General features: G+C 35.7%; 1 protein-coding gene across 1 annotated transcript; it reads left to right on the top strand.

Annotated features, from left to right (window-relative positions):
• The first annotated feature begins 225 nt into the window (after positions 1-225).
• Positions 226-11863, top strand: LOC148200715 (protein TRANSPARENT TESTA 9-like). The gene is made up of 13 exons (XM_088113031.1): positions 226-243; positions 1236-1570; positions 2235-2323; positions 2419-2474; positions 3169-3228; positions 3421-3561; positions 6022-6127; positions 6452-6526; positions 6604-6653; positions 9835-9991; positions 10074-10240; positions 10689-10959; positions 11674-11863. The coding sequence occupies exons 1-12, from the start codon at positions 226-228 to the stop codon at positions 10956-10958; spliced, it is 1524 nt and encodes a 507-aa protein (XP_087969157.1). The 3' UTR covers position 10959; positions 11674-11863.
• The last annotated feature ends 3225 nt before the right edge of the window (positions 11864-15088 follow it).

The raw sequence follows: 15088 nt of genomic DNA, 5'->3' as shown, positions 1-15088 counted from the left end.
AGAATAAAATGCAAGTATGACAAGCCTAAATTACTGGAGTTTCCACCCAGACTTCTCTTCATATTTCTTTCCTTTCATAACAAATCTGTGTTGAACCTTTCAATTGGCACACTTTAAGAAGCATAGAAAATACAAGCACATGGGAGAGAAAATTATTTAAATATGATGGTGTGACAAATCTCTTCGATAATCAAATCTAAAAAATGAATGAAACTACTGAGAAGTATGAAGGAGGACTTTGTGGTTAGTTTAAATGATGATTTTCTCCTCTCATTCAATTGCGTAGAAGACAAAATTTCCATTTTACCATAATATAGATTAAATATTGGATTTAAGACCTCTAAAGAAAGAAGGGGAATAAAGTCAGAAAGTAAGGATGTGTTCACCATGATTATAATTCAAGTTCTAGTATGCTTAACTCATTTAAAATCAAGCATGGATACTGCTTGGAACCAAGAATTGAAAGAGAAAGGAAAGAAAGAATTTGATTGAATGGAATGAAAAGAACAAGAAATAGGAGAGCACTCTCTCCTCCAATGGTTTCCCCCTTCACCAAGAGTTAATGCTTAATCTACAAATTAACATCTTTTTCCTTCTCGAAAAGGATGTTAATTTGTAGATTAAGCATTAACTCTTGGTGAAGGGGGAAACCATTGGAGGAGAGAGTGCTCTCCTATTTCTTGTTCTTTTCATTCCATTCAATCAATTCTTTCTTTCCTTTCTCTTTTCAATTCTTGGTTCCAAGCAGTATCCATGCTTGATTTTAAATGAGTTAAGCATACTAGAACTTGAATTATAATCATGGTGAACACATCCTTACTTTCTGACTTATTCCCCTTCTTTCTTTAGAGGTCTTAAATCCAATATTTAATCTATATTATGGTAAAATGGAAATTTTGTCTTCTACGCAATTGAATGAGAGGAGAAAATCATCATTTAAACTAACCACAAAGTCCTCCTTCATACTTCTCAGTAGTTCATTCATATTTTAGATGATTATCGAAGAGATTTGTCACACCATCATATTTAAATAATTTTCTCTCCCATGTGCTTGTATTTTCTATGCTTCTTAAAGTGTGCCAATTGAAAGGTTCAACACAGATTTGTTATGAAAGGAAAGAAATATGAAGAGAAGTCTGGGTGGAAACTCCAGTAATTTAGGCTTGTCATACTTGCATTTTATTCTAATTTTTTTTTTCACATGGTTACTCATTAAAATTATATCTTTGCCCCAGGGATCTGACTTATCTGCTATCACTTCGCTATATATCATATCCCGCCTTCTCCAGGTTGTTGGTGGAAGAAGCACGATTAACAATGTGGCTTTTGTTCTTCTGTATCATATATTGAACTTCAATGTGAAAAGTCTGAGTGAAGGGAATACTTCTGATTTCCATTATGATATTGTAACCTTTTCAAAGTGCTTGAATGAAGTGGAAAATGTTATATCTAGTGCTTCCGAGTCAAAGGGATCTCAGAGTATCAACGGCACCTATTTAGGTGCTCATTGGGAAGGTTTCATGTCTAGTATCAATATTTATAATCCAAATGGTGAAATTTGTTCCCAAAGGTAGGTGATTTGTTGGTTGTGATTGTTTTGATGTGTAAATTTCATTGTAGACCTTGATACTGTTGAGAGATTTTCCCTTTACTTTGTCTCATACTTTTTTGTTTCCGAGCATGTCTACCAGTAGGAAGACCTGCGGGGGGAATCAGAGGACAAGCCTTACTAGTATATGCATATTGATTTCTGATAAATGACTTTTCCAGATTAGAAATAATAGGAAATGTGTTGGTGGTTGATGTCATGTTTTGTCCTCGTTGGATATTATTGGTTTCTATTGATTTATTGAAGATTTGCATAAGGTGATCATCATCTTCATCATAATATATTATTATTTACCTGAGCCTTGGAATGTATTGTGTTTTTCCTTTATTTCTTGTTAGTTTAATGATTTTGTTTGAGCTTTGATACAATAGTGATGCATGAGAAGGTTAGATCCAAAAATTGTTGAAGATTGTATTTTCATTTTACAATTCGACTTTAATTTTCTCTTTTTCTTGTGATGCAATTAATGCTTCTATATCTTCATCAAGAACCTGTTCTTCAGCATGGGTATGCAGCTCCTGACATCAGGAGGAAGCATTTACTGAGACAGATCATTAATGTATTTAGGAGTGGTCATGTTCCAGTGTATTTAAGTATACATATAATGAAATTGCTACTTTTGCAGCAGTGGAATATTTGCTTTTCTTTTCTGTAAGGATCAAAGCCTATTGTTAGCTTCAATATTTCTCTTGCTTATCCTGATTGAGAGTAAAGGTAGTGTAATTTTGTTCATTTATGTAGTCTTACAGTTATTTATTATAAACACTGAGTTATTTGTTGTTTATTTCAATTTCATGCAAGTTTTGTAGATCTTGATTGTGACTTGTCACTGATGAGTAAGCTATCTGAGATGGGGGATGAGATGGTAAGTATTGATGGACATATTCGTTTAAATTGAAGAGGATCATCAATTTTCAGAATGTCATGGTGTGGCACATCTATTACTGACACTGTAAACTGTTAAGGATCATTTATTCTAAAAACAGTATATTTTGCTCAAACAATTTCAGAGCTTTTTATCCGTTCTAAAATACAACACCAACTAGGTTGGATTGACTACATTGGCCAAATGATTCCATAATGTTCTATAGTGAGTCCATCATGCCTTTAGACAAACCATTGTCCTTTAAATCTTTTTTAATGGTTTTGCCCGGTGTTTTGGTCTTCCTCTATCTCTTGCAATATGGCTACCCTCCAGTCATATATAATCATCATCTAGCCTCCATAATCACAAATTGATGCTTGTTGTTAACATGCTTTTTTCTCTATTTATTTTTGCTTTTAAAACCGATTATAGGACTACATGCATTTATAATTAGAAAATTACAAAGAAAAATTATTTCTTTGTAAAAATATTATAAATTTTGGAATCTGCGGCATTTGATGTGACTAAAACCTATCTTGTTAGGAGTGGATCTCAATTAAATCTAGATTGGATTTTAAAAAATCTAATACATGATCCATTATACGTTTATATCTTGTTTGTCAATAGCTGATACCAGTTTGTTTCAGATCCATTATACGTTTTATATTTTATTCTTTCTTTGTACATTTTTCAGACTCATGGCACAACATCTAAGACTGTGGATGGAAGTATCTTCGTTAAGTTTATACCTGAGGTATATCTAACATTATTATTTTATGTGTTAGATCAAACATTAAATTTATGCCTTAGGTATATCTAACATTACTTTTTAGGTGTTAGATCAAATTGTCCTTTTTATTTACTACTGTTTATGTTGGTTCAGTAGAATTGGGTTCTGTACAACATGCAGAATAACAAAGTTACCATCTCCTTTTAAATTTAACAGATTTTAAAAGCACTGCTGAACGTTTTAGCCTTCCAGCAACCCCTCTCAACAATGATGCTATGGCATGCGGGATGGTGCCTGCAAAAGCTACTGGTCTTCCATAAAATGGAGCTTGACAGTGATAATCTTCTCCTATTCACTGTAAGTGCTCAACAACTTAATCTAATTTCTTAACATTTGCAACTGGATGTCTCCTTGCGTGGAGAAATACTCATATTTTACTATTACAAGTTTGGTTAGGTAAAGTAAATTTAAAGATGTATCAATTTTGGAAACTTCCATAGCTTTTGATTATTTTTCTTTCTGGTGTTTCGGTTCAGTAATAATTCTACCATCAGTTGTCAAGTCTAGAAGATTATCTAGGTACTAATTTAGGTACAATATTTTAGTCATTATGCAGAAGAAGCGTATCATTAATCTCACGATTAGTTATGAAATTATGAAAGCTGCCAGACCAAAAACTGTTTCTCCTAATGTTCTAGGACTATAGGTTCTACCTAGAATTTTGTCTTTAAATCTAAAGATGATCGATTATGCATGTTATTGTCATCATGTCACGTTGTGTGGGTTAAAACAATGGTCATATCATTGCCCAGAAACATATTTAGCGATGGTTTTTTTATCATGTATGATAGATGACAAATGTCACAAAATATATAGCTATTTTGATAACAGAAAGACGCCAACTTACGTACGTAAATATTCGTTCAAGCTAGAATTTTGATTATAAATTCCGGAAAAGTTATTAATGTTATTCTTATGAATCAACTATTGGTACAAATATACTTGTCAAATGTAGGTGTGAATGGTTTTATATTACAAATCTTGTTCATCAACCACACGAAAAAGTCCTTTGGGTTTGAAATGTCAGCAATACACATACACACCTCATATCTTGTGCCGAAAAAGAACTTCTATTAGGAGAATGCGTTGTAGAGATATGGACTTTAATGCATACAGAAAACATTTCAGCTGAGAAAAAAATCCTATTACAAGAGACGAGAGGGTTGAATAATTACCATTAGATATTAATATATCAGTAAGGATCGATTGGCATAAAGGTTTTAAATTACATACTAACAATTCTCGAAGCAATTTAAATATGCAAAGACTAAGGAAGAATTCTATCTTGAAATATTGGAGAAAAGTTCTTAAGCATGAATCAACTGTCCTAAAACATTTCTAATGTCATGCATGAAACACATTGTTAAATTGAAACACATGAAAGATTTTATGAAAGGTCATGCAAAAGTTCTTCAGGTTTGTAATGTGGGTAACACACAAATACACCTGTCTTATGCCAAATTTCAACTTTTCTTAACGGGGTATGAAAGAAGCAGAATTTAAACCATTAGTCAGAGAAGCTTTAATGACATGTTAAGATGAACAAGAAACAAGACACATGATGAAACCAAAATTTGAACTAAACAATAGAGGGTTAATTGTTATGTTATATCTTTTTCTTTTGTTATCAGCAATACCAAATATAATTAATAAAGGCAATTGGGTTGCTTCAAACCATTTAAAAAAAGGAGAACAAAAGCTAAAAGAAGAAAAACTTATGATCTTCTCCCATAATCTCTCCATATAGATGTAGATTTTAACATTTATGATTCTGCCAAAAAGAAAAATGAAAGACAAAACATGAAGATGTCTCCTTTCCTGTGTGCATATTGACCACTGGATCAATATTGTTCTCTTGTCCAAATGCACAGTTTGATTTCTAAACTTAGTTTCCGCATTCAAGTACATATCCTGACACATTGAATTGTTATGTTATGTTACACTCAAGCATGGCATACTAATGAGTATGTTGCTGATTGTATTGTATTGTTTTCTTGATCATATATGCTTTGGGTTCTCCCTCCAAACTTCCAAAATTTGATTTCCAATTTCCAGTTTGAAATTTATGCATAACGCCTCTTGCAAAATTGTAAACAACATCCACACAGCATAAAATTTTTGAATTTTGATTCCCTAGTTCTGACCCCATCGATTCTGTACCAGCATTCCCCAATGAAAACCTGAACTTAGGCAACTGCCATTGTATAAGATCTTCCCTTTTTCTTTTCTTTTTTTCATCTCCATTCATTTGCACGTTCTTCTGCATAACCTCTTCTCTCTCTTTTATTTAGCTTGTTCTTCTCTGTTGTAGTTTAAATGCCTCTTAGTTACGTATGCAATAAACATAGATAAATGTATTCACGAACTATGCTTGACATGTTAACTTATTATTTTGGGTATACATGCAGTCAATTTATTACATCTTTAATTTTGGATAAGGTATACATGTTATGGGATTTAACATTGATTTATCCATGTTATTATAAGTTCATGAGTACTGTCAGAATATGTGGAAATATTATATATTTATTTTATTATTTGAAATCCCTAAAATTAGGTGATTGGGATTTTTATTTCAGGAGATTTATTTCTTTAATTAGGATATTTATTCCTTCTTAAATACCTATGTATTATTCCTCAAATAATCAAGGAAAATTATTCCACAATTATATCTCGTTTTGTAACAAGTACCATTACAAAAATTTCGTTTATGTTCAAAATTTCTAAAGTTTTATAGTTTCTAGTTTCCATCGGCAGACTTCCTATGATCAGTCACGTGTAAAGTTTATGAAAGAACTTGAAGGAGTTTGGTTAGATCATATTCCAGATACACTAATTGCAGAATTGGAAAGCTGTAAAAGAGGTATTTATTAATTTGTTCACATAGAGATTGAGCCTACTATCTTCTTGAGTAACTTGGTATTTGAACAGTTAAAACAAGTCTAATAGATGCTTAAAATAGACCAACATGGTGCATACATATTTTTGTAATTGAATGGAAAAAAAGGAAGGTCATTGAAATTTTGGTTTTTGATAGATTCCGATGGCGATGTTTGATTCAGGTAGAACAGTCCATCTGATGGGATTAAGATTGTACTACTAATATAAATTACCTTATACTAATATGAAATTAGCTTACAATGGTCTATACTTTTTTTCTAATGCGCATCCCTGTTATTGCATGCAGTTCTTGAACAACCTACTCAATACAAAGATCCATTATTCATGTTGGAGCTTGTTCTTCACCAACAACCGACCAATGGTATTGTCATTACTTAATGTTGGGCAGAACCAAGTACTATTTATATTTATGATTTCATAAAAAAATGTTTGTGACAGGTCAAAGAGCTTCATATTTTGCATGGCACAGGATGGTTGATGTAGTGAAGGTGCTGTCATATTTTTTTCCAATTGTGATTCATATTAGTTTGATTACTTTGTTCGTTTTGAATATAAATTACAAGGATAAGAAGTTTAAGTCAGATTTCACTGTTTCATACGGCATTTGATACATTTACAAGTACATGTTGTAGTTGATTAGCTAAGACGATTAAACTCTAAACTTGGGTTGTAGAAAAAGGCTTTTGAAATTTCTTAAGTATGTGTATGGATATGAAATGTAAGTTCAACAAGACATGAATTAGGTTTGATTTAGAGGTGAAAATTGGTGATCAAACACAAGTTACATATAGTTTATGCATCTTTGGATCTATATTACAACATCATAAGGATCTTATTAAACAATAGGAAAGAGAAAGATATTGAGTTGAAACTCTGGGTTTTTTAGACAACAACATTGCTCTGTTTATATCGAGAAAATGATACCAATATAATAAATAGAGGATATTTGATTCTAATAATAGTGATATGATACAAGAAAAAAAATCAAAAAGTTCCTAATAATACATAAATGATTTGCGCCTTATTTCTATAATTATTACACTTCTCCTCAAGCTTGACCAAATAAGTTGTATGTGCTTAACTTTTGCAAATATGATTGATCCTTGGTCCTCTTAGAAACTTAGTGCATACGCCAGTTGATTTTTCTTTGGACTTGACAAATCTAGTAATGTCTCTACACTCCAACTTTTGTCCTATGAAATGACAATCTACCTGAATATATTTGGTTCTCTCATTATGAGAGACATGATTAGAGACAATGTGTAATGCTGCCTAGTTGTCACATATAAAGTACATTTGAGAATTTCTTCAAATTTAAGCTTTATGAGGGGTTGCTTTAGCAATATGAGCTCAAAAGTAGTGACTAATGTTGTTGCTTGTTTTCTACTCCCACACTTGAACTTGACATAACATTTTGTTTCTTAATTTTTTTATATGAAGTTACCTCCAACAAGAATACACTGTCCCGAAATGGAGATGAAGCTTGTTTATTAAGACTACCAGGAAAAGACAGAAAATGTTCTGTAACTAACATGATTAACAATTCAAACTAGAGAAATGTTTTGAACTTCACCATCTTCTTCAATTTTGTCAACCCAAGATGTCCTAATTGTGCATGAATTATCATTCGAAAGACTGCAAATGCACATACCGATGGTGAAGAAAAGAGATAGTAAAGGCATGTGACTGACATGCAACACCAAACTATTCTACCTGATATCATACGGTTGGGTCAATCGAGTCTTTTTTTTTTCTTTTATAGATAGGCAAAAGATATATCAAAAGTAGAGCACTTGGGTGTTCTAACCCTTATCCAAAAAATATTTACATAGTTCCCCTCTCCTAGATATTCTTATGGTTTCTCATGAGATCTTTATATTACAGACCAAAACAAACCTACTCAAATTCATTTTTGTACTTTCAGCACTTTTTCTTTTTCAAAGACCTATAATCCTGGAACCTCCTTACTCTCCAATTTGTCAAATAATTATGCAGACCATGCTCACATTTATTATCAATATATGTGTTGGAGATTTGCGACAGGCCTTTTGTTATGAGCCAAACTGGGTGTGCATAGCAGTCCCTGATGTTGAAAGAATTGCTTCACTCGTAGCTATACTAATAGAGCGATGCTGCTTCTCAAAAACCACATTAAGTATACCTCTTTCCTTGCACACACGTCATTACAGCCCAAAGCATGTTACGAAAGCAGCTTCTCTGCACCAACTGGTATTTAGGCATCTTCTCTGCACCAATGCAGCCCCATTGCATCTTTCCATGTTCTTACTTTACATCAAGCCTTGGCACTGGCTAGTCATGGGCACACTGGAGCAAAAAGACAATGTGTATATGTTACAAATCTGCATGGAAAACATACTACGTCAGGCAATTTACAATAATGGATGGGAGGGGTTAGGTGATTCTAATGCTCGAAGATTTTTTTTGTCAACCATAGGCAAAATTGATGAAGGCAAATTGTCTATAGCAAAGAAAAAGAAAAGAGAACGATTACCGGATATATGATTAGTTGCACCGAAGTCAATGACCAACAGAAAGAGATTGAGATGGACAAACAAATGAATTACCAGTGTGTCACCAAGGCACTCTTATTATTATATCACGAGTCTCACACCATTTGATAATATTTTCATATGTTGCCGGAGTCATAGGAGCTAGATCAATTGGAAGTGTAGGAGTAATAGTGAGTCAATCGTAGATGCCTGGAAAATATTGGGATGAATAAATGTTTCACAATTGAAATAAAAGAGGTTCCGACCAAAATTAGGAAAATTTAAGTGGACATGTATTACAAAAATGCTTTATGGTAAAGAATATTTGGTATGACGGTGCGAACAGGAGTGAAAAACAAATTGCAGAGATGAGATTGTTGTGTGGGTAAAGGGAAATATAAGACAGGGTTACAAGTGTAAAAAGTGTGTTAAACATAAGATAGTTTGAGTAGAAGGGATAGAAGACCGGATGATACTATAGAGGAAACTAGTAAAAGGAACGGAGTGATTAGTTTACTCGCATCCCCTGAGGTCAGTACGTACCCTACCGACATCCCTACTTTTTGAGAAATTACCCAATATCACTTACATTATGTAGTATGTACTCTCCTTATTGCTGTACCTTCTGATTTTTGAGCAATTACACATAATAAAGGAGGTAAGTGTACCTTTCCAAATAAAAAAGTTTATAAGGCATAATAAATGCAAAGTGAGGCATATATTGCCTGTGCTTCTTCTGTCAAATGGAATTCAATATGACTACGTTGTAAAACTGGAGCATCTTTTACGTAGTGTTTGGTTGGAGGAAAATATAGGAGGGGAGGTATTTTTTGAATCTGTTTTGTTTAATGAACCAGAGAGTCCAATAGTGAAGGCTGTGAATTGTTTAATGAAATATTTCATCGCACCCTTGTGGCATTGAAGTTGACTTGATAAACTTTGTATCACTTTTCTTTTACTATGCATGAAGTTCTGCCGAACTTTAATATAATCTCTGGTATTTGGCTCTGGATTCTCTTTTTTCTCTTGTTTTTATCAAATTTATCTTAAATGCGTACGTTTCCTGCATTTTTGGCGGGGATTTAATCAGCTCATGAATTTCCTTGTTTGACCAAAACATTACATTGTTCCATACTTCTAATACCAGTTGTTTATTCAGGCTTTTGTTCTCCACATCCAGTTGAGGACATTTATTTTCAAAGGAGCATTGCCAGAGAAGCCATTGTTGAACATGATTTCCAGTTCCACCAATGATTCTGGAGTAATTCGTTCTTCAAATATTTCATCTGCTAGCTTTGGGTCCAATGTTTCGTTGGGTAGGCACCTGTCTATATACTTGGTTCTGCCTCCGGCATTTCTTTTTCTTCTGTAAATTCTAACCATATGTAACTGTTGCAGAGTACGGACTACCTTGTGGAATTTCATTTTCAAATTCTGAAATTAGGGATATATATGTGATTCCAGTAGCAAGTGGAATAGTTGGAAAGTTGCTTCTAGCAGAGAAGCACCCATTCCGCAGTCGACATGGTGTTGTGATTGCAATTGCTCCGTTGGCAGGGCTATGTGTACGTGTACATTTCTGTGGCCTTCTGAGCTTTTATAGTCTTTGATGATGTTAGTCTAATTACATAAGTAGAATAATAATCATGTGAATATGTGAATATACTTTCTGTTGTCTCGTTTTTTAAATTGGTCTTCAAAGCTACCTCTTTTTTCTCAGAGATATACAGGTAGAGTGCTGTCAAGCATTACGGTTTCTGCTGACATTTTAGAGTTTTTTTCCTCTCTTTTTTGTTTTGTTTGAGAGTGCACGCATGGCCTTATATAGTTTTATCGTAAGCACTCCAATTTTTCCATCTCAGGTTTTCATTTTTAAAATTCAAAAGACAATAACAGAGAAATCCATAAATTTTTAGCTTTTAGGGGGGCAAGGGTTTGATAATCTTTTATCAACTCATCATGTTTTCATTTCTTCGTTGTGTTTCACTGACCCCTTTCACCTGGTTGATGCAGCCTAAGATAGATGAGCAGCACTCCTCATGGTTGCATCTTCGAATCAGAGAGTTTGACCCACAGTTTTATTCAATCAAAGGTAGAGGAAACCAACTGAGCATGCCTGATCATTATTGGGCAGATGGGAGTTGGACCCTTGGTTTCCCAAATGCAAGAGCTTGTGAGGAAGCTCAATTAGCGATTCTGAATGAAATGGGCAAACAGAGATCAGCCGTGGAGTATATGCTTGCTCCATTACTTGAGGATGATTTTGGATTAGCTCAAAACTGAGGTAGTTAAGTTGTTAGAATCAGTTTTCATGGTTAGTTTATATACTTCCCCTCTTTTAATTATAACGTGTTTGGAAGAGATAATTTAAGAAAGTAATAATTTATTTATTTTTGAGATAAAATAAGTTGTTTGGAATCAGAAATTAAAAGAAAATTTAAATTTTAATTTTTAATAAAGTATTTATTTTAAATAACTAAAACAATGAAATTTGAAATTCACTAAAAAAAAAAAAATTCAATTAGTCACCCCTTCTTTATATACACATTAAGCACACACATTTTAAAAAAATTATTATATATTTAAATTGAATTTTAAAATACATATTTTCAAAATGAAATGTTATCTTAAAAGAAAAAAATCAATTATTTTATCCAAATAAGAAATTTAAAATGTAAAATATTTAAATTAATGTCTAAACAAAATATTTAAAAAATACAAAGATTTTAATTATAAATAATTTAAATATTATGTATTTCAATTTTTTTAAGTCATTCAAATTTATTTTCCAAGCACACAAGGTTACATACTTTTGTATATTATTTTAAGCTACGATGTTTTATGCTATTACCCTCCACAAGCAAAATTGTGAAGTATATAAAGTATATAGTTTGTCTTGGTAGTATATATTGTTTCGGTAGATATTTTTGTGGGACCGAGACACTAACCTTTCTAACGTGGCTTTCCTTTTTCTGACCTCTGAATCTCCTGCTCCAAGTTCTTCAAGTCCGAGCTGAGGGGAGAGATACCTGCAAAAGGCACTCCGACGCTCAAGTTAGGCGTCTGTTGAAGGAGCTGTTGCTCACAAATGGATATTATGGTAATTGAGTATTATGAACTCAGTATAACATGAGTAGAATGTAAATGGAATGTTTTGGAGTATGAATTGAGCCTGCCTGGTTGATGTCTCTGACCTTGTATTTATAAGTTGTCACAAGCCAAACAGACTTACCATAAATTCGGGTGGTTGAAAACAGACTTCCCTTAAAATCCGGGCGGTTGCTCATAAACAACTTTATGAATATCTTTTAACCAGATATCTTTGACTATTTTGATCATTCACTGGACACTTGGCCCAATGAGCGCTAGCCCAATTTAATAAAACTTGATTGCCCTTGTTGGCTATAGTGGTGACCGAACGGTGCTGAGTGTATGACCGTTCGGTATCTACATAATTGACGAGCATTGTCGCGGTTTGTCCTGGCTGACGAGCGTTGTTGTCGATGAGCGCTGCTATAGTAGATAGACTGATCGGTCTTGGATGCTAACCGTTCGGCCTAGATATCATACTATACATAGTGCTCCCTAAGTCCGAGTTAACCGTTTGGCTTTAGCCAAGGTTAAGTATAGGACTTATATGAGCTTGGGGAAGGTCGTCCTTGTTCTATTGGCCGATCGGCTTGTGATGGGAGTTCTTTTTAGAACTTTTTCCCTATGTTGACTAGCGACTTTGATAGCCTTTTGTTTACCTGCAATATGAAGTCGATTGACTGAATACTTTTTGGACCAAATGGTCGAATGTCTGTGAAGCCCGAACAGTCTAGTACTTGTGAGACTGCATGGCTGAGCACTTTTGAGCACTTTTGAGGCCGAATGGCCGTGTACTTGTGAATGCGTATGAGCGAGCGTTCGTCGAGGAAATGTCTTTATCGTTCGGATGATAATCCATGAGGGACTATCTTCACCGCTTTGGTTTATATAGTCTAGGGAGGACTGTCGTTACCGCTTGGTTTATAGTCCATGAGGGACTGTCTTTGACTTATAGTCCATGGGGGACTGTGTTTGATTATAGTCCCCGGGGAACTGTCTTTTGATTTATAGTCCATGAGGGACTGTCTTTGATTTATAGTCCATGGGGGACTGTCTTTACTGCTCGGTTTATAATCCATGGGGAACTGTCTTTGATTTATAGTCCATGGGGGCCTGTCTTTGATTTATAGTCCATGGGAGACTATTTTTACTGCTCGGTTTATAGTCCATGGGAGACTGTCTTTATTGCTCGGTTTATAGTCCATGCGGGACTGTCTTTGATTTATAGTCCATGGGGGACTGTTTTTGATTTATAGTCCATGGGGGACTGTTTTTGCCGTTCGATTTTGAACGTTCCCTGAGTTTTGTGGACGACCCTATAAAGCCGATTGGTCGAGTATCTGTGAGGCCAACGGGACCGAGTGCCTGTGAGGCCGGATGGCCGAGCGCTTGTGAGGCCAGATGGCTGAACGCCGGTGAGGCCGGATGGTCGAGCGCCTGTGAATCCTCATGGTCGAGCGCCTGTGAGGCCTGATGGCCGAGCGCCTGTGAGGCTGGATGGTCGAGCACCTGTGAGGCTTGATGGCCAAGCGCCTGTGACGCCGAACGACGGAGTCGAATGCATGGGATGCTGAATTGCTGAATACATGTAAGGCCGAACAGTCAAATGCATTTGATAAAGCGTGATGGCAGTGTCATAAAGGTTTTATTCCAGCAAAAGAATTTAAACAACAAAAGTCTATGCCTTAAGAAATTGAAATAAGCATGATAGTAATGTTCACGTAAACTTTGCGAGTTGTTGCTCATCACATGTTAGGAAGGAATTTTTATCATCTCTTTTAGTCGATACGGCCCGAATTGAGCGGTAAGGGCTCTGACTGCAGCTACGACTTCGCCTGTGTCTTCGTTCGGTCTTCGGTTTCTCTATGCTGAGACTTTTTTCTGGTAGGACTTTTTGTTCGGGTTCTTTCTTCTACAAATCTCTGCAGGTGCCCCCCTCGGATGAGCCTTTCTATCTCATCCTTTAATGCATCACATTCCTATGTAGTATGTCCTCGGTTTAGATGAAACCGACAACTTTTCCTTTTGTCAGCGTCTTTTGGAGAAGACTTTTTCCGAATTGTAAGAAGCTCAGTATTTAGAGCTTCCTCAAGAACTTTTACCCTGGGTGTGTTGAGGGGAGTGTAATGATTATACATGGGTGTTCGGACGAAATCCTTGTGAAACGTACCTCCATTCCTGTCACTACTGTTGAATGACTGCTTGCCTTCTTTCTTGCTTCCACCTGTAGAGATTTCTTGTTTTTTCTTTCTTTGCGAGATTCGCATGTCCTCCATACAGACGAACTCAGTTACTCTTTCTTGGAGTTCCTCCATAGTTTTTGGTGGTCGCGCATATAATATTTCAGCAAAATATCCTGGTCTCAGGCATGAAGGTAAATTGTTAATAATAAAAGAGTGACTAACCTCTTTAACCCGTGCGGTTTCGTTGTACCTTTTCATGAAGGCCTTTAAAGTTTCCCCTTTCTCCTGTTTAGTGTTTACCAATTCCGCCGGGGTTATCTCTTATTTTTTATTGGAGGCGTATTGCCTTCTAAAGAGGGTTTCTACTGTGGCGAAACAATCCACTGTGTTTGGGGGAAAAGTGTTACACCACTCCAATGCCTCGTCCTTGAGTGATAAGGAGAAGGCTCTGCATATGACCGGATCATTGTCCATGTAGAACGCCATTGCGTTGGTGAAGATCTTGAGATGATTGTCGGGATCTGTCGAGCCATCATACTTCTCTAATGTAGGAGGATTCTTCTCCAGCATTGGAGTTTGTATGATGTTTGTCGTAAAAGGGAGTAAACTGTTAGGACGAACAGTTTGGAGGGGCGATGGTTCTCTCCTTCCTCGACCGTTCGGGTTGGTGTGCTGGGATGACTGCCGAATACGACTTCTCTCGTTGTCATTCTCTTGGTTTGAGGCGGACCGCTCGGTACGGGCTCGTTCCACCCTAAGCTCTGCAATCTCCTTTGCATGCTTTCGTTGCAACTCCTGTTGCGCTTGCGCCTGTGCCTGTATGGTTCTTGCCTGGGCTTGTATCTGTGCTTGCATTTCTGCTATTAAATCTCTGGTATTCTGTTGTTCGTCCATGCTCCTCGTGGTCACCATTTGGGCTTCTTCTGCTTGCTCTCGGCCCCACGGTGGGCGACAAAATGTTTGGTAGATATTTTTGTGGGACCGAGACACTAACCTTTCTAATGTGGCTTTCCTTCTTCTGACCTCTGAATCTCCTGCTCCAAGTTCTTCAAGTCCGAGCCGAGGGGAGAGATACCTACAAAAGGCACTCCGACGCTCAAGTTAGGTGTCTGTTGAAGGAGCTGTTGCTCACAAATGGAT

The sequence above is a fragment of the Vigna umbellata genome, chromosome 4 (assembly GCF_029865625.1).
Source record: "Vigna umbellata cultivar VRB3 chromosome 4, Vumbellata_1.0, whole genome shotgun sequence".
NCBI classification, from domain to species: Eukaryota; Viridiplantae; Streptophyta; class Magnoliopsida; order Fabales; family Fabaceae; genus Vigna; species Vigna umbellata.
The sequence above is the reverse complement of the archived record's forward strand: the minus strand, read 5'-3'. Positions and strand labels throughout refer to the sequence as shown.

Excerpts from the sequence above, each read along its gene's own strand:
- LOC148200715 (XM_088113031.1), top strand. Across the intron at positions 2,324-2,418 it reads TATCCTGATTGAGAGTAAAG|ATCTTGATTGTGACTTGTCA; the intron begins GTAGTGTAATTT and ends CAAGTTTTGTAG. Across the intron at positions 6,654-9,834 it reads GGATGGTTGATGTAGTGAAG|GCTTTTGTTCTCCACATCCA; the intron begins GTGCTGTCATAT and ends TTGTTTATTCAG.